The sequence below is a fragment of the Scleropages formosus genome, chromosome 13 (assembly GCF_900964775.1).
Source record: "Scleropages formosus chromosome 13, fSclFor1.1, whole genome shotgun sequence".
Classification (NCBI taxonomy): Eukaryota; Metazoa; Chordata; class Actinopteri; order Osteoglossiformes; family Osteoglossidae; genus Scleropages; species Scleropages formosus.
Window position 1 is genome coordinate 5,029,609 of NC_041818.1, and position 20,485 is coordinate 5,050,093.

The following is a 20,485-nucleotide window of genomic DNA, read 5'->3' on the forward strand; positions in this document are numbered from 1 at the left end:
TTCTCCAGTCTGCTAGAGCCATCTTCCTCTCCTCAGTCTGAATTGAACTTGAACTCTTTGCAGCATTTGACAGTCAAGCATCTGGTCCAATTTATCTCATTAGAACAGTTTGAAATCAAAGAATCAACACTGAAATGGTTTGGATGTTACGTATCATGTAGATCTTACCAGGGAGAGTGACACAACTGCCTCTCACTTTCTCTCAAGAGGTGTGTCACAGGGCTCTGTACTCAGTTCCATACCATCCTCCACTGATAAAAATTCCCCTGCCATAATCTCTGTCTCGCACAGCTTTTCTTACTATGTAGATGATGCTCATCTCTCACTTTATCATTGCAGTGTTGATGACACGCATGTATCCTCTTTCATCGTAGCACGTTTCTCTGACACCCACTTGGATGACCAATCATCACTGACAACTCAACCTTCCCAAGACTGAAATCTTCAGTCTCTTTGCTGGCCCATCCAGCTGCCATAAATTTTCTATCAAACTGGACTTGTTCATCTCGTCAGCAAAGATGTTGACAGTAAATTCTCTGCTTCTCCCAGGACATTAATGCAGCTTCTGAATCCCACTCTCTTTTTGACCCAATTTCTCTAGCAGCTGCAAAAAAACGCCCTCTGCTGCAATTGCCTTTGTAGCCACTGTCTGAATCTCACTTTTATAGGCACCTACTTGAGTGATGTGTACCAACAAAAAGGAGGTATCAAACAACATTTGGACAATTTTGTGCTTGCATCGGTTTCTAAAGCTCTTTGTCCATTTCTTTCTTTTGAAAGAAATCTCTTTCCCTGTACTGTCAATAAGCAGAATTGCAGCTGTCCAGGTAGGGAAGCAGATTCGCTGCAGTAGTTCATCCTCGTGCATCACTTCAGCTCTCATTGCTGTCTCCAAGGTTTCATGTGTTTGCATTCTCTGACAAAGTTCACGGAGTGTCGAGATGGGTGCTGCGCATATCCGACACGTGTCCAAACACACCCTCCCCTGCTCCACGCCTCACTTTCACCTCTTAACATCTTCCCAGGGTGCAAAACCATACCCAATCCCCCGGTCAGAGTCGTCAGGCAGCCCCTCAAACACCCTTTTGCTTGAAATATTCAATTTTCTCTGTGTACGCCAGCCGCCACGGGGCCCCAGCCTGACACAGGAAGCCACGTACATTGGTTCTGCCCTCTGTTAGAATGTGTGTGTCCAATTGCTTCATCACGGGGGGCTCTCCTCAGCTTCCATTACACAAAGGGCATCAGTCAGCTGCCGCTCTGCCGCATGCGTTGCTTCCTCACCAACGTGTTAACGCCGCCTTCAAATTGGGTTTATTGCCTCTCCTCAGGTCAGCTGGCTCCATCATTCCACTCTTCCCAACCCCAGCTTGACTCCCTCTTTTACTCAGGACATAACTCTGTGCCCCATGGTGATCCAGTTACAACCCTGTGCTACGTTTGTTCTTTCACTAACCAGAGAAGCTGTCAGTCATTGGCAGGGGTGAGAGTTGTTTCGCTGAGGACTGTAATGCTACTGAAATAAGCTAAGGAAGACTCAGGAAAAACAAGATATTTGGGCTGCGAAAGAGAGCACCAGGTGCCCTTCTAAATGTACTTTATTCATTTAACTGAAGCTTTTCTCTAAAGTAACATAATATTGAACTACCTACAACTGTTTACATATTCATAAGCTGGGTAATTTTATTATATCAATTCAGGGTAAGTAGCTTGATCAAGGGTACTCCAGCAAGAGGTAGGATTGGAACCTGCAACTTCTACAGGCAAAGGTGGCAGTTGTAACCGCTACAGTACCTGCTCCTTCTAAATTATCTTGTTTCTTCAGTTTTACATTCTCATTTACAGCATTAGTGGACTTGAACCCCATCCAGGGTGTACTCTGTTTGGCCTCGCACCCTGTGCTTCCGGGACAGGCTTTTATGGCTGTGAGCTCGTCCCTATCATTTTCAGTAACTGAGCACGCTGATGGTGTGCAAACTCTTGAGTGTAGCTGTAGCAGGATGGTAAGAGATCCCAAGTGGGAGGCCGAGTCCGAAGACTACTGGATTGATTCACCACATCAAAGGTGAGCTAGTACAGTCCATCTCCAGACATCCTGGCCATTCTGTTGGAAGTGCTGGTATATCCATGCCGCTGCACACGTGTTTATTGCATGGAAGGAGCAACCGTCACCAGCACAGAAGAGAAAGAGATGGAGCAGATGGTAAAGTGATTGCAGTTAGTCACACTCCCGCGTCTCTAATTGAATTACCGTTGACAGCACTCAGCGGGCTGTGTGGGGGATCAGCAGTAGCTGCAGGCTTGGGCAGTGCATGAGCATGCCTGGGGGTGAAGGGGTTCTCCCTGAAATCAATTAAGCAGCACAGGGAAGTGAGGTCCGCCGGCTGGCCCGGCATATCCTGCAGGTCAGGGTCTGGATTGACAGCAGCACCTGGGGCCATCCCAGTGCCCTGACCCAGGGCAGTACTTAAAAGCCCAGTGGCAGGACCTGTGGAGAGCATGGGCAGCAGGGCAGCACTAAATCACCTCCTGGCCAAGCCCAGCTATCCGATACCCATCCCACAGGAGCATCTTGTACAGGGGAAGCCATCCTCTTTGCAGCTTGAGGCTTTTGCCAGGTATAAATAACCTGTCACCCACAGGAAGTAGGCCAACTTGCCCATCATCAATCTTTCAGCAGCCAGCCTTTCTGAGTGTTATCTTCCAAATGAGCATACACTTTGGATCGGAAGAGGTTGCTTTATATTCTTCATTGCCTTTTGGTTTCCCATGGACTGCAATAAATTTGCCTGTGTACACAGCCAGTGGCTGAATGAAGCACACCGATACACTGCTGTAGCCCACTATTCTCTTGTATGACAGTCCTCAGGTGGTTTTTGACTCTCCTGGTGCTCCATCTGAGGTTGGCACAGCACACACCACGTTGACAGTAGCACTGTCTAACTCAGTCTCGGAAAGCATCCCTAGTACTCGCCCTTGGTGACATAAATTTGTGCCATCAGGTGGCTCAGTATTATTTTCTATGAGCCGACTTTGTTTTGTGCCAGCTGTGGGCCTGGCACAGTACCTTCTCCACACTACCCATACAGCCCGCAGGCAGGCTGGGAAACCAACAGTTAGAACCCCCCACAGAGCATCAGGGACAGGAATTCTGAACGCGTGAACATAGGTTGCGGGTTCTTCAGCCCCCTGTTGCTCCTGCAGGGTCTGCCGGCCTGGAGAAGAGATCAGAACCCATAACAGGAGCAGCGGGGGGAACCAAAAAGGGAGCACTCGAGCTGATGGACAGCCAGGGTCAGAATGTGGAAAGCATTTGTTGGTGCTGCTCGACTCCCAGAGACGTGCTGACAGCTCCGTCTACAGTTCACTTCCTTTTCACACTGGCTGGGGGCATGGGAGGGGGGACAGGAAGTGGAAGGTGGGGCAAGGTGGAGCTAGGACTGCTATTTCATAAAGCCAAATCAACAATTCCAAAGTTGGAGATAAAATGGTTAGGAATTTTACCGGGATGAGCTGTTTGTGAGACGTCAGCTGCAAGGCGAGTGGAGTTGTAAGCCAGGAGGCAGGGTTGGCCGGGGCAACACACCCTTGACCACCAGTCAGGCTTGAAAGCTGTGTGCTTGTATTGCTCTGGGGAGGTATGGATGCCACCCAGCTCATAAATGTTCCTCATATCTTTTTTTGAACAGGATTCTGCATAATGTAGAAGACTGCAGGACCTGAGATGCCTTGCTCTGTGGTAAGGGAACCTGCCAGCTACCAGTATATGCAGGCTGCCATCAGTCTGAAAGGAAGGATTTTTTTAATTCCATTTCCTTCTTGGGTCTACCTGATCCCACTGCCCCTTAAATGCTGGGCAGATGGCCAACACATGCCTGATAAACCGTCCACTTGACCTCTCCAGCCATGCATTTGTTCACGGATTAGCAACAGGCATGCCCACACAGAAGGCCTGCCCTTCCACTGCTCTTACATCAGGCTGTCTCCAAGAGGGAATCTGCTCTCATATAGCTGGACGAGCACAAATCCAGTTAAAGACAAGACCTGCGCTCATCAAGATGGGGAGGGCATTCTGCCATAGCACATTAAATAGGTGCAGGCAGACGCCACACATTTATGGGTTTCTTGGTTAATTTGACGTTTCTCATTTTGCACCTTGCAGCATTCTTTTGAGAAGCTCATGCTCCCAAAAACAGCCCTCAGTTTGTTTTTCTTTATTATATTCTTCAGAGGAAATGATCACTAGTGTACCATGGGGAGGTGGAATGTAGGAATATCCACATCAGGCCAACCAGAGGAGAAAGTGCACAGGCCTGGTCGGAGAAAGTCCTGGTTCTTTTCTGGGGAGAGGAGAAAGCTCCTTAATAAGCTGTTAAACTGCCCCTGCTTTTCACATTATGAGCTGGACGTAATTCAATTTTGCCAGCAGCTGGTTCCACTTTAAGCTTTACAACACCATTCAGTCACATCCCATAAGGTGACCTGATAAATAACCTTCTTTTATTGAGTTTGCAGAGAAAACATAGTCCAATGTAAACCTTGCATGCACAGTCTAATCAGACCCAAACCTGAACAGAGCCAGGATGGTGCTAATGCATTTGGACTGTTGTGCAGTGTATGAAGGATGGGTTACTGGACATCATAACTTGGGTAATACAGACAAGAGCTGATCAAGAAACATGTTGCAACATCAGAGGCCTTACCCTTCTTCTCAGTGAATGTACTTTACTGCATCTATTGTATGTCTGGCAGTCTCCTAAATTATCGAGACCTTACATGCTTGGTCACTTCATCTGCTGGGTGTCCACATTTAGGTCAAACTCAGAGCCAAGGTTTACTGTGTGTACATTTCCCTAAAATGGCCTTAAGCATTCTAATCTTCAAGAGTTTAATTAAAGAATGTTAAAAATAGCATTTGCTTGACAAAGTCCATAAGATCTGGTTTAAATGTCTGTATTTTTTTACATTTTTTCCTTTGTAGTTTCAATCAGCACAGTGACTCACCTTTTAAAGCCACCATCATATATTTGTAAACATGTAACCACACTGAAGAAAATGTACCGAAATAAAACGAAGGGAAAATAAAGGAAATCTTTCCGCCTCAAATTTTAGTAAGTTACCTGCTTGAAGTTATTGGTGTATATGTTTCATGAATATTTTACTATGAGTTTTTTCCTAACTGCCCTGCAATGAGAGGGAAATTGGTTCATGTTAGTAAAGCCAGATGTGTGTGCGTGTGTTTAATGTGACCTCTCTAATTCTGTCCTGTCAAATATGTGAATTCACATTGCATTATTTTTTCCTGACGGGCTGCCAGTTGAAGAGCTCCTTTTATTTATTCATTGTGAGTTATTTTAGTACAGGGACTAGTAGCCTGAATTCACTTCATAAAAGGAGAAGAAAGAAATGTCCCTACTGCATAAAATAATTTATTTTCATGTAATTTATTCTGCATGATTATAGACTTCTTTAGATTAAGAAAGGTTTGTTGTGATTAAAGAAACACTTTTTTTTTTTAACTATGAGGACGTTCAACATTTTTATATTTGAACCTAAAACTTTCAGTCTTTAATGCAAAATTAAAAATTCATTGGAATTATTTTTTCATTTCAGTTTAACAAATTTACCCCAAGAATTCAGCTGAGGAGATAACCTCACATCAGAATTAATTATTAATTACTTAATTAATTGTAAAATAATTAATAATTATTTGTTACATGGTAGAATGTAACAGTTAATTACATGTTTCAACTATATTTCCAGCCAGCCTTTTGGTTCCCAGGCAAACTCTGCTCCCACCTTGAGTGGACTTCCAGGTGAGCTCTCCTTCTGCCGTATGGATTTCACTCGTTCCCTCCAGACCATAGATGTATTTTCCTGGTGCTCATTTTCATCCTTCGGTGTCACTCCGTCCATGATGGTACATCCAAGCTTATGAAAGTAGAACCCAAAATTTAGGCTGTCACTGAAACTGGTCGTACAGCGCTACACTCTCCAGATATCTTACCTGTTCATCTGTGTGACTCCATGCTACCACTCAAGGATTTTACCTCCTAGCAGCTTTCAGGGTTTCCTGAACAAAGAGTTAATTGTGTGGCAGAAAAGCATTTTATGTGCACGGACTTGCCAGCTTTCCAGAAATACTCTGTACCTCAGTGTTACTAATTCAGATTTCACTGTCAATTCAGCATCAGTTTTAAATTGCACTGATTGGAGCTCCAAAATTTGAATTCAGATAAATGGCTGAACAGAAATTATAATAATATTATAACATTATATTGATTAAACAGCTCCATTCGGACGTGCTTCATGAGAAAACCTGGGTTGAATTCCACTTCCGCCCCATCCGCCCATGTGGGACCCCTGAACAGAAAACACAGAGGAAAGTCTTAATCGAAGCCAGACTGTCAGGTAATCACTGTGTGTGTGTCGGCGTGTGTAGTACTGCAAGGGCCGTCGCACCACAGCTCCATGTGGCTCTGATTTGGTGCAGCGGAAGTGGTGCGAGAGCGGCCAGAAACACTTAATTGATTAGACAGGTGCGTATCGTTGACACGTGGTTATCAGAAGGCAGGCAATTACCCCTACACTGAATCTGTATAATTTGGACAAATGGGGGGATCTGGTGCCGCCAAACGTCAAATTCGGTTATATTCAACAGGTAAGCGAAATGTTAGGGACTGATTGGAAGGCAGTTTCACGGACCGCACTCGATAATGATGGGCTGCATTAATAATGATGCACCTGAGTGCGGTGACATGATGAGGACTTTCGTGTAGCCCCTCCCGCCCGGGCTCCAGTCATTACCGCTTTTCCTGCCATTTCTAGAGTACACACACACACACACACACACACACTACTGTGCTGACATGTTCTTGAGTCTCTGGCAGTTAAATTGCCATTTGATTCTCTTCTTCCATGATATTGGGAAACCCTTGCGGGGGGTAGACAAATAATACATAATAATAGCCATGAGACCGAAACGAAATCATTGCGCACATGTTTAAGCGGAGGAAAGAAAGGAGGCACTAATGAGGTGGACATTTGCACATAAACCTTTTGATGCACTAAGAATTTCTATCTGGAGAGCAGGAGGTGCTGTTCTCGTCTTCGGTTATTCCTCATTGACAGGCGCACGCTCTTTGTTCTATACACACTTTTAAAAGCTGATATTTAAGTAGAGGTTCGTCGTGTCCAACCAGGTTTCGTTTATGTATTGCAGCGAGGATGTAGAGAAGGAGAGAGGCGGCTGTGTGGTGGAGCTGCCAATATTTAAAGTAAAGTGTAGGAATAACGGGAAATGTTAAAACATTGTTCGGGAGATGTGACATTATTTCTCCAAGCTCTACTTGGCCCTTTACGAGGCAGTCGGACCGAGAAGAGTTTGACTCCGTTGTAAATGAAGTGAACCATTTTAGTGTAACTTAATTTATGACTTTTTTTGTTGTTTTTCTTGCTGAGGTGAGCTGAACATCTTGACGTTTACGGAATTTAAGAGCGGTGCTTCTTGCTACGGCCTTTTACTCGCCTCAGACTGAGCTCTTTATTGAAGCAGGATGTGCGCGCGCTCTCGGCTCGTGCAAAATCGCGTCATCAATCGATCGAATCATCATGTGTTTATTCCAAGGTGCATTTTTGGACTGCTGCTTCTGCAGCGTTTTTGCCTTTGCCACCTGTGTAAAGTCGCAGTTCAGCGCTCCCAAAACCACACTGGTGATCTAATCCAACATCACGCACCAGAAATAACATCTGCCGCATTTGTGCAGCTAAATAAATAAATGTAAATGTAATAACGGAATTTAATTATTGCAATTCTCCCATCAAACTGCACTGAACATTCACATTGCACTTTACTGTAAGAAAAAAAGGGTATGTATGCAGTTTGTCCTCATTTTAAAACCATGCAAAATGGGCCTTTAGTTCCAAAGTCAGTCAATTATGTGCAGATTGTGTAATATTTGTTTAAAATTATAACGCATCTGCAATGTCAGTGTCACAATTATTATTTAATCGGCTAGTTTTCGAATGAAACTCAGTCATGTTACGTTCAGTGAATTTGAACATCACTGGAACAAGGCATCAATCTGAATGTTAGTGTTTGTGTTTATTTCAGTGTCACTGCAACAACATTTTGCTTATAAAAGCTGCATTTATCATTGTAGAAATGAAACACCTTCTGCTGTATGTGCACACAGCATTTAAGATGAATTATAACAGGTTCGGAAGGAGCCACTACCCATAAATACAATATAGAGAAATAATGTGCAGATATTATGGTTTGCATAATGGTTTGCAGTAGGATCAGAAACTGTAACAAAGTCTATTTGTGGACAAAAAAATCTGCACAGTCCTTGGGTTTTCTAGTTTTAAAAGGTTAAAAACTTCTTTAAATGGCTATACGATAATGGCATGTACTGAACAGCCAAATACTGTACAGCACTGCAGTATCACAGCAGTACTACATCCATTTACAGCAGCACCTATGAAACATAAAAAGCCCCTTAAAGAAAATTTGCTTGTCAAAGCTGACATTTAAAAATTCAGTAAGTGGGGTAAAATATTTCCATAAAAGTAATTATCCCATATATTCATTAATTTCATTAATTTGTTCTTGTCTGTTATTATTCTGTTGCAGCCTCTCATGATGCTGTAAATGAAGTATAGAGAAACAGCAGAACATAAATAAGGAAAAGAGGCTGACTGTAGGTGTGTGTGTGATAGACACTGGTGACCTATGGGCACAAATGCCGCCAACCTCTTTTCCTAATTTTCCTTTTCCTGTACTCCCTGTTATTACATGACTGGGTACATTTTTGAAGTTTTGACTTAGATATTTAAAAGTGAGTGTGTATGCACAGTTCCAGTTTTGCCTGCACCAGCTCTCATTAACAAATTTGAACATTATACAAAGTAAACCATTTATTAGTCATTTTATCTCATATACACAATATAATACAACAGTGTAGTTTTCTTCAACAGGAAAAGTCTTGTCTTATATACATTCCATACAATTTACAAGTCAATGTACATTTTTGGTAGTTTGATACTGTTTTTCTTTTAAGAGATACTATACTGTGGTTTTTATCAGTTGGGGGAAAAAACAGTGGCATTCTAGCATTTGGTGTTTGAAAGTATTTACCAAAGTGTCTGTATTCATACTGAACCTACCTTTGTTCTACTTTGCTGTAGGCAAGTTCACATTAAGATCAAACCAGAGTCCATTTGTTCCCTTTCCCCCAAAAAAAAACATGTTGTTCCTGTCACTGTTTGTCACTTTAAAGGCTGCTTTGTGCGCTGCTCTGCTTCTACCAGCTGTGAACATCTCCTCAGTTTTCATGGTCAAAAAAGACCATGCATTTCATTTTCTACCAAATGGGGGTGGGGTGGGGGGGTTGCCTGTTCCACAATATGTTCTGTGGCTGAGTTGGAGAGAGAGCTTTTAGGGAATGTCAGAGTGGTCAAAGACAGTGGTTGATGGCTGGGTGCCACGGTGCCTGGGACAACAATCCATCAGTGGATGTGACAGTCATGTTGTTGTCCACTTTCAGGTTCCGAGAAACACTTGTGAAGTGCGGTCCGATTGGGAGGCCGTAGCTGTACAGGCCATATGGGGAGGGTAATGGCGGCGGTAGAGGTTCGCGATGCAGTGAGACATGATGGATCCCGGAACCAGCCGCACCCCCATGCAGGGAGGGCTCACTGGCAGGGACAGCGGCAGGCCCCTGGAGGCACTGAGGCCTGCAGCCAGGTCCTTTCTTTCCATGCAGCGTGGACAAGAACGGGTGCTCCACCATAGGCCGCCAGCCCAAATAGTCGCAAAGCCTGTCTGGGGATGCTGGGAAGCTGCAGTGCCGACCCCCCAGCAGGCTGGCCGACGGGGACACCTTGTAGCAGAGCGACAGGCTCAAAGTGTCTGAGCACGGTACACCGAACGGGAAGGATGGGGAGGAGCAGGATGCTGACAGGAGGCCCTTCAGTGGAGGCTGCGTGCCACAGCCCAGTGGAGACCCAGAGCTTCCTCCTGCAGCGAAGAGCAAATTAGAGCAATGTTGGAATCAACTTTCCTGAACTTCTGCATACGTAATAATGTCAGTCTTTGGAAAATAAACAAACAGCTCGTCAAACCTTGTGGCTCTGTGGAAAATGGTTTTAGGTCGACGCTAATAGGAGTCCTCCATGGGTAGGATTCAAGGATTCCATCCAACACCCCCCTACAAAGAGAAGAACAGGAATGGCTCACTTGTTTGCAACACAACTAGGAACATAATTAAAGAATTTTTATATTTATTTATAAGAAATGTAATCTGAAAATTAAATATAAATTAAAAATAAAATTTTCTTTTAAGAATTGCATATGGTTTCTGACTAAAAAAAAACTTCTTACCATGCAAATAAATTACGGGGTGACTTAAACATGCTTCGGGCTACTTTTGGCTGAAGAAGAGTATTAGTAAAATATCAGCGTTTCAGTTTGATTTCAGGCAAAAAAAAAAAAAAAAAATCAGTAAGAATATGTTTTATTTCACTGACCTGTTTCTGCCAGGATCCCTGAAGCCTTTGGCGAACGGATTCCGGTCAATTTTAAGCTTTGTGATCTTGTTGAGAAGAGGGAAGGGCAGAAGGTCACAGCCATCAGTGGACTAAAAATGCATGACAGGCGAGTGTGTCCGCTAACTTTGCAGTCCCGCACGGGCCTCACTCTAAAACCACAGCCTCGTCCCTTCGGGTCTATAACTCACAACTTCATGCAGGGCTAATAGCCATGTCAAACGCAGCGCACTGACAACACGGGACTTGTTACACATGATTTTATACAGTGCCTTTTACTACTAGTGCTCCACAAGCTGGCCCAGTTAAATGCAGTTGCTAAATCCCTTATAATAAAACGATGAGCCCCAGTAAAAGTGACCCCCTCAATGCAAAGGGAAAGAGGAGCCAAAGCAGCGGCAGGCTTCCAGGCTTTGGGTCCAAAGCATGCTCATTCCAGGGCTGTTCGATGTCCTCAGCACCCTTTCTACCAATAAACTACAGTCCCCGAGCGCGACACAGAGATACCGAGCACAATCTGCCATCGGGGCCTCATACTGTAGCTGCTTACCCTGGTGCGGCATACAGTAATACCTCAAACACACCAGAACTAAATACGAATGCTTTGGCAATATGAAGCATGATCCTGCGGTTTACTCCACAAATAAACCACGAGAGCCCAAACTACTTCAAATTAATTCCAGTGCTGCAATAACCATGAAATGGTCTTTAAAGCAAAGCAACTCATGTGACTGTATTCTGTGCACCAGCTGGTTTGGCTGGTATGTATGTGTTAATCCATTTTAGTAGCCCTGGTCTGTATGGAGCATTCAGGGATTTTTAATTTGAACTTGAATTATACGCGACTTGATTGTGTTGCCATACATCAGCGTGCATAAAAAGATGCATTTATTGTTACAAAGTGTCAGTTATGGATAAGGAATAAATTAATTAGGCGTTATTTAGCAGTAATTTCAAAGTGAAGGGAATATATGGTACATGCAACAGTTAAATGTGGTACCTGCTGGTTCTGGTAGGCCGTGACAGTGGTAAACTGGGTTTCGGGGAAGGAGAAGCTGTGGACTCCCTCGGCCGGGAGAGACTGAATCTGCGAGAGGTCCAAGTGGGGGTCGTGCACAATGATGTGGATGCGGGGCTTGTACTTGTGCATCGACTGAAGTATTATCTGATATTAAATGACAGAGGAGAATGTCAGATCGAGGTTATCCATTGGCATTCAAGGCTTTTTCAGGCTTCCTCTTTCAGAGGTTGATTTTGAGGTGCCACTCACATGAAATATTTCACGCTACTTAAATACGTTTGCGTGTAATTTTACAGACTTCTTAATCGTGAATTGAAACTTGTTTGGATTTTTTTTCATTAGATGTAGACATAAAACGTCAAACGGAGAGAGTTGACCCACGTGGCCCTTGTCATCCATTTCATTGTTGGTCAGTTTGACCCTGTCGAAGCTGATGACCTGCCGCATCCAGGTCTCTCCAGAGCAGGGGGAGTCAGGATGCACGTAGAGGCGGGGAGCTATACACGAGTGGTCCGTGTTGCCAGCCACCATCCACTGGGAGCTGTGGTACACATACCTGGAGGAAGGGTCACACAGAGTCAGAGTGATCTATCAAAGCCAAAAACATTGTCTGAAGTCATCATGGACTCCTCTTCTCCATTGTTAACAGATGGAAACAAATGGTAACTGAGTGCATTACTTTACTTTATAAATATTTTTGTATATATTTTAAAATGTTCGGTTATATTAATGGTAAGGCCATTTCTTGTTCTTATTATATACTCAGTTATAATTTCACACACACGTTTTATAGCTATGGTATAATCCATTACCTGCGGAAATATGCGTTATTTGCGATATTCGCGAATTTGTAATTTGTCTATTTATTTTTTGTGAAACTTCAGTTTTAAATCAGGACGCATGCAATAATAAGAGGCGCGTGCTTCCACAAAACAAATCCAGAAGCCTTGTGTCCGATTTATTCTTCTTCTTCTTGTCTGATTGGCTGCCAACATCAAGAGCTGTACTTTCAAGCTTATTTTTTTTACAATATGTCACTAGTTGAAGTTTTTATGTATTTATGTATTTATTTCAATCCCCTGACATATTATAACCCTCGTGAAAAGAAACACCTTTTGCTCGTATTTCTCCAGCGGCGAGGGCTGAAGAGCACCGCGTCCGCACCGTTACGCACCCGACGCGCTTCTCCTCCAGGGTAAAACGCGCACTTTTACTGCTACCTTATTCCCGCCCAGGTGCAACCCTTAGTCCGTCACTTGTCGACTTTGGAGCGTTAAATATTTGCTTATTTTTTGTTTATTTTTTACATCTCCGCGTTTTCAACCAAAATAACGTTTATTGCCTCCAGTATCATAACACCGCATGTATGCCAGCACAGAAACAGATATCTGTTAAATATAATATATATATTTTTTCAACATATAATATACTGAAAATAATTTCCCCAAATATATAGCGTCAATTACAGTCGTAAACAACATTTTTAGTTCCAAAAATTGATCATTTTATACCTTACTTTTTATTCATAAAATAAAATATTCGCTTCTGAACTATTACATTATTTTGCTTGTGTGTTGTGATGTTGTGTCAATCCCCACAGCCCTAAATCTATAATGGATTATTAAATTTATAATAGATTTATTAAATTTAATTTAGGTAACAATTTCAATCATCCGTTAATTCAACTGTTTATTTCGTAATACTTTTCGGTTAATGAACCATTAAAAGTATGTTTAGAAAAAAAATATATATATATATACACACACACACACACACACACACACACACACACATACACACACATACACACACATCATCTGAAACCACTTGTCCTATATATATATATATATATATATATATAAAACAAGTTACCTGTATCTTTTTGAATCCACGGGCATTATATCCATGGCAACGTAGTACTGTTTGAAAGGGTCCAAGTTTTTCACTTTGACGCGGACAGAAGGAAACATCCTCCTGTAGATGAAATTATTTTCGATATTCATTTTTATGCCTGGAAAAACAAGCAATTATCAAATGCAGCGTCACACTGAATCCAAATTACTGGAAGCGCAGCAACAACCAAATTATTATTTATTATTGTCTCAGTTCATATATTCAAAGAATAACTGCATTGCGCACTAATCAATGCTCAGTTCCAACGTGGATCCGGTGTGGATTACCTTGACCCTGCTACTGCTGACAAAAAATGTAAATCAGCAAAGTGTGACTGAGTTTACTGTATAGAAAAACTTAAAAGCAGTAGTTCATTATTAGCATTATTATCATTATTATTTGTGCTTATTCAGAATGAATAGTGTGGCTTTTTAGGAGATGCAGAGCTCTATACCTTGTTTTATCTAGGCATGCACAGTAAATTCTTCACCCAGGGTAAGGAAGGACAGGCATCCTTGAAAATGTTTAAAAAAACATTTGTAGGTTGTTCAGGGGGTCTCACCGGACCACCTGCTGAAAGCAAAGGGCCCTAAATTTACTGAGAGCGAGCCTTGGGGGGGGGGGGGGGAGTCAAACACGAGGATTTGTGTTTCAGCCCCGGGGTTCTGCTTTCAGTAACATGCTTCTGGAGGAAAGCAAGAGTTCTGATTTCTTTTAGCAGTGTTCACCTTGATACGAAACACATTTACTTCAGTATATGTGCAGTTTTTACATCTGCAGTTGTACATTTACTTTTCCTGCACGTACTCTCTGTATATGCAACATTTTGCTCCAACCCTCTCCTCAGTAAATTACGCTCGACTGAAGCTTTTTCTAAATATATTCAATAAAATCTGAGAATTCCATATAGTTGAAATGGTTGTTCTACAACCAAACCTCAACCTGGTTGAAATGTTTATTCTACAACCAAAAAAAAACCCAATTTAATCTGGATAATTTTTGCCCATGACATCTTCACAACTGCAAGGATTTATCAAATCACAGTCTGTATGAAAACAAACACCTGAAAAACAATTAATAAGAACAAAATCCTCTGTGACCGCCCCCCCCCCCCCCCCCCCCCCAGACCAACGTCTATAAAGAAAGCAGAGTAATTCTAACAGTATGGTAACAGTATGGTTCAATGTAGTTCAGTGTAAGTGCTGGGTGTGAGAGCAGGCCCGTCGCAGAATGAATTTTACTATGGTTTTACAGTACCTCCCAGCCTTTGTGATTATCATCTCAGTGCCAATCTCATGGAATCTGTTCCACAGGTCAGAGCCCTGAAGCTCCACGGTCACCTCCTTGTCCACCTCACTGTCGCTCTCTGTGGCTCTCCTCTGGACCAGGCTGCCCTTGCGTCTTCTCTCCCCTGGGGTGTCTTTGGGGTATCAGGGCAGGTACAGGGGTCATTGGCAGGGGTTCAGGTGGATGTGCCATTTGAAACACAGTGTCACACCTTCCAAAGTCCTCCTTTCAGTCACAAACACACTGCACTGGATCCCCACCGGTTACAAAATACTGTATTTGTGTTTTTTTTTTTCCCTCTCAATGTGCTGCAAAACGGGGTGATGTATACTGATGTTGCTGATGCTATCTGTGTATTAAAACACTTTTCCAAACCTATTAATTACACCGTTGTGAGTGACAATATTTTTCTTCCAAGTTACTCCATAACTACTGACGCTCGCTTGGTCCGTTTAAAACGCACATCGGTGGTTGCAGTTAAAAGCATCAGTTTGTGTTATTGTAAATTAGAAATATAACTCGCGAAAGCACTGAAAATGTCAACTTTACAGCACAATACCACCACCAAGGTATGACTCATTCAGACATAAATCTTTGATTTTAGTATCGGATTGTTAATTCGCTTTTTATTATCCTAACCCGAATAATATACGGCTGTAAGATTTACTTCAACAGATGCTCAGATGCAAAATTAAAAACAACAACAAAAAAAAAAAGAAGTTGCCAATGTGTGAACTACGACCTGAGCTTAGTTAGTTACACTCTTTCCCAGTGAATATATTCTGAAGTACTGTACATATATATATAGATATAAGCTATGTTTTACACTTGAGGCTGAACTGGCGGAGAGTTTGCAGGTAGCGCGGTGCCGCGAACCCGTGACGCCTAGCTATGAATGCGCTTCCATGCACGCGCCGGGCAGCTGGCGGGAGCGCACTGACCCCGCTCCTCTTCCTCACTGAGCACTGTGCACGCGCGCGCTTCCCGCGCTTCCCGCGCGTCCAGCGGCTCCGCGCTCACAAGCTCTCCGGCTGCTCTCTCCTCCTTGCGCTGCTCCGCTTTCATCCTCTTGCGCGGCGCGGTCCCCACGAGCGCCTCCACCGAGAACGCGTGCGCCCGCGAGCTCAGACCCTGCATTGCTGGAGGCGCGGCTCCCAACACTCCCGCTATGTTCCCCGCGACTTCTCCGCACGCCTCCACGCTCCCATCTATAAAGCCGGACCCCCCCAGTCCACCCCACCCCCTGCACAACCCCTGCCTGCCGCCTCCCCCGCGAGGTCCGCTTCTCTTCAATGCAATTGTTTACTGGAGCTGCGTTCCAGTGGCCTGCAGACATGTACAGTAATACAGTGTACTTTCCCTCAGTGTATACCGTACATGTCTATCTATCTATCTATCTATCTATCTATCCTTTTTCAGACTGCTTATCCTGGTGAGGGTCATTACACATCTACATTTTTAGTACCAAATAACCCAAATCTATCTATCTATCTATCTATCTATCTATCTATCTATCTATCTATCTATCTATCTCTCCTTTTTCAGACTGCTTATCCTGGTGAGGGTCATGATCGCAACATACACATCTACATTTTTAGCACCAAATAACCCAAATATCTATCTATCTATCTATCTATCTATCTATCTATCCTTTTTCAGACTGCTCATCCTGGTGAGGGTCATGATCGCAACATACACATCTACATTTTTAGCACCAAATAACCCAAATATCTATCTATCTATCTATCTATCTATCTATCTATCTATCTATCTATCTATCTATCCTTTTTCAGACTGCTTATCCTGGTGAGGGTCATTATACATCTACATTTTTAGTACCAAATAACCCAAATCTATCTATCTATCTATCTATCTATCTATCTATCTATCTATCTATCTATCTATCTATCTGTCGCTGTTCCATCTGTGCTTCTGTTTGTTCCTTATAAAGATTGTGAGTCTCCTCTTTGCACATTCACTGCGCTCTTCCTTCTAACATTTACATACCTGTGTATCTTATCTTATCATACTGTAATTATTACTGATAGGCAACTTCATATAATTCGTTGTTCCCTGCAGGTTTTTAACAAATCTCGGTTAATTGCTGCTGTCAATAGTACAATGAATTCTGCATGTTTACGAGATCAAATCTGTTTATATTAATATATTTATAATATATTTTTAGGGCGGGGGTGCAGTGGCGCAGTGGGTTGGACCATGGTCCTGCTTTCCGGTGGGTCTGGGGTTCGAGTCCCGCTTGGGGTGCCTTGCGACGGACTGGCGTCCCGTCCTGGGTGCGTCCCCTCCCCCTCAGGCCTTACGCCCTGTGTTACCGGGTTGGCTCCGGTTCCCCGTGACCCCGTATGGGACGAGCGGTTCTGAAAATGTGTGTGTGTGTGTGTAATATATTTTTATATATTTTCTTTGTGAAAATTGCATTTCTGAAAATTCTTCAAACTATGTCATTTTCCAGAAAAAAAATGAAAAATAGTGTAGATATTTATAGTGTTTCTTCATTTTGTTGCTATTGCTCAGCAGTACATACATAGGTGTAAAATACTGGTAACGAACAGTCGAGCGAGGTAAGTACACTCACTGACAGTTTTTTTTTATTTGCGATTTGGTTTCACTCAATGAAGCGAGAACTCACTTTTTTCTTGCTGACACTGACTGTCCTGTAAATTACATTATTTAAGCTGGATGGTAGAGGTTTTTAACCCCCTCACACTTTAACACAGGTGCAAGGGGCTTAAACATTTGTACTTTATAACAGTCTGAAGGACATTAATTTATTTTACTGTTCTCAGACGAAACATTTTTGGATATTGAGAGCACAAAATTTATACATATTAATTTTATTATTAAATTATGATTCTTTTTTTATATTTCACGCAGTAGATTATCACATGAGGCATTGTTTTCTTGGTTTTTGTTGTTTCATTGTTTCTGTTGTATTCTTATTATTTTCTTTTTATTTTTATGTACTTTAAAACATTTTGTTATTATTATTTTGTTGTTATCGGTTGAAATAATATTTTACGCACTTAAATTTTTCATTTTACTTTGAACATATTGTTAGGTTGTGAGATGTCGTTTACTAGTTTGTTGGCTACTTTTTTAATTCTTCTTGAATCTTTAACTTGGGGGAATTTATCTGAAATCAATGGAAAACTTTAGGGACAAATATTTTACTCCAGCTAACTGTGACCATCTGGAGCATGTCTGCAAAAGCTGTGCATGAAACAGAGTCCACCGTGGTCCAAGCTAACATTTCCTCTACGAGTTTAGGGGGCTTTCTGTAACACAACGTTGACAATTTAAATCACAAGTCTCCTCTCCTCTTTCTTTGGCTTTTCAGAGGAGCTGTGAGAAATTCCTGTCTGTTTCTCATAACGTGAAGCTTGGGCTACGGTGGAACGGCCCATAATGACAGGTCTACATTATTAAATTACTGTCCAACATGAAATTGATCTGCTTTACACAAATAAAGTTTAGCAAGGCTTATTAGAATTGTTTTTAAAAATCACAAAAACTAATGATATAGAAGGGAAAACAAATTACAGCTGTGTTTACAGGGAATGGTTGGTTTCTTTGGTGATGGACTTTCATGAACATGGCCTGACAATGTAGAAGTATGACCAACTCAGATCATCTGTTCTTCTTTCATCACAACTTGTTTAGAAGTTTAAAAGTATTTATTCCTTTTGATTCAGTCGCTGGCCCTTTTTAAATATATGTGGCAAAATACATTTAAAATGTTTTTTTTCTCATGTAGTGTATTGCAATACATAAATAAAAGGGAAATATTATATGTTCAATGTTTAATTTGGTGGTTTCGAATAAACCGTCCCTGTTTAATCGCTAAGCCAAGCTGTAAAAAATGAATCCAACCACTGTAAGAGATAGAGCTCCAATTGCGAAACGAAAATTATACGTATATGCGTTCATACAGCTACATGCAAGGATGCATTCATTTATTTGTACTAAAGCAATAGATAATATTACGTTAAATAGTAAATCACACACGCAAAATGTTTTAATTTAGTTTTATTTCACTAGACTACAACATTTCAAATAACTGATAAGGATGGGCATGCACTTATTTAACTTTCTTAAGCATGAATAGTGGTGTTTATTGTTTTATTAATTAACAGCAATTATCCATTAGACTGACTGATGGCTTTAAAGCTTTACTGCTGACGTTAATGAGCATTAATTTCATAAAATGTCTGGAAATGACGGTATCTTCTCTAATTTGTTTAAAATTTCAGTTTGCTGGGTTCCAGGACGTTTGTGGACACGTGTTTCCTCTTATGACCACCATCTTTCTGCTGTGGGTGAAACCAGAGACCTCCATCCCATCGGTTTGGGTGCCACAGAGGAAGCCTTGATCAGCCGTAATTGCGGGCAGTTTCCGAAATTCATCCAAGCGCTTCCATAACTGTTTTCTGATGAGCCAGTCTGTCAATTAAGAATTATCTAGGCAGATTTACAGCTGCATTTCAGTATTTTTTGGTTGGTCGATTGAAATAGGTCTGAACCTGTAGAATTTGTTTTATTAACCAGTATTAGCTTCTGCGTGTGGAGTCAGTATAACTTTGCACACCTTGCATATGATCAACTTTCAGGAGATTGTTGGGAGGTCATAATGAAAAAGACAAATAGGCTAGATGTGATTGATTAATTATTGATTTCTCATCTGTGGCACCTGCAGTCACTTGTACAGGAGAAAGCAGATGTGGTGAAGAGTAACATGACTTTTCAGGTTCTACACAGTTCACACAGAAGGCAGTAGGTGTGATGGAACCCGTGCTGCCAAATCTTTCTAAGCAAAATACTTTTTTTAAAACCATTACCTTTATTGTTGTTTGTCATAGTATTTCACTGCAACAAACTGGGATCCCATCCAGGGTTTACCCTACTCAGCCTAGCGCTCTGTGCTTCCGGAATAGTGTTTGGACCACCACAGCCCTGACAACATCAGGTGGTTCTTGATGGCAAGTAAATGAGTAAGTACAATGCTTATATTGTTATGATCAGTCCAGTACCCCATACTTTACTATTCTACCATACTATACTATACTCTCTCACACACACAGAGTCTGAAACTGGTTGTACTAAGCGGGGTCGCGGTGAACCGGAGCCTAACCCGTCAACATAGGGTGCAAGGCTGGAGGGGGAGGGGACACACCTAGGATGAGACGCCAGTCCATGGCAAGGCACCCCAAGCAGGACTCAAACCCCAGACCAGCCCTAGATAGCAGGACCCAGCCAAACCCGCTTCCCTTACTATACTATACTATACTATACTATACTATACTATACCACACCACACCACATCACACCACACCATACCATATTATACTATGTCATGCCATGTCATGCCATGCCATTCCATACCATGCTATGCTATGCTATGCTATCCTATACTTTCTGTCCAGGGGCCACAACCATTATTGCAAATGAGTCAGGCAAACCGCACGTGTAAAAATAGTAGGAAGTGACATACTGAATGTTAAAAGTCTGAACTAAAGAATTATTATTCATATTAAAGCATTTTATTTAGCTGTGGTGTCCATTCAAATGTGTGCGTGTGTGTGTGTTTGTGTTATTGGATTATGTGACTCGACAGAATTTATAGTAGACATAGGATATGTTCACTCACCCTCTTTCCATAACCACTTCTCCCATTCGGGTTTCAGATGGTCCGAAGCCTATCCCGGAATCAAAGCACGA

The 20,485-nt window shown here is 42.2% G+C and overlaps 1 protein-coding gene across 1 annotated transcript; it reads right to left on the bottom strand.

Moving 5' to 3' along the window:
* Positions 1-9,333: 9,333 nt before the first annotated feature.
* On the bottom strand, positions 9,334-15,886 carry tbx22 (T-box transcription factor 22). The gene is made up of 8 exons (XM_029257646.1): positions 15,691-15,886; positions 14,720-14,882; positions 13,442-13,543; positions 11,951-12,125; positions 11,549-11,713; positions 10,531-10,595; positions 10,126-10,211; positions 9,334-10,021 (listed from the first exon to the last, which is right to left on the bottom strand). Exons 1-8 carry the CDS (start codon positions 15,884-15,886, stop codon positions 9,459-9,461), a joined length of 1,515 nt encoding a protein of 504 aa, XP_029113479.1. The 3' UTR covers positions 9,334-9,458.
* Between the last annotated feature and the right edge of the window lie 4,599 nt (positions 15,887-20,485).

What these genes read in the sequence shown, in the direction of transcription:
- tbx22 (XM_029257646.1), bottom strand. Translation starts at nt 15,886, where the DNA reads ATGCAGGGTCTGAGCTCGCGGGCGCACGCGTTCTCGGTGGAGGCGCTC. An exon ending in AGGGATCCTGGCAGAAACAG is followed by an intron (nt 10,212 to 10,530) that starts GTCAGTGAAATA and finishes TTCTCTTTGTAG; the next exon opens with GGGGGTGTTGGATGGAATCC. An exon ending in ATTTTCCACAGAGCCACAAG is followed by an intron (nt 10,022 to 10,125) that starts GTTTGACGAGCT and finishes TCTTCGCTGCAG; the next exon opens with GAGGAAGCTCTGGGTCTCCA.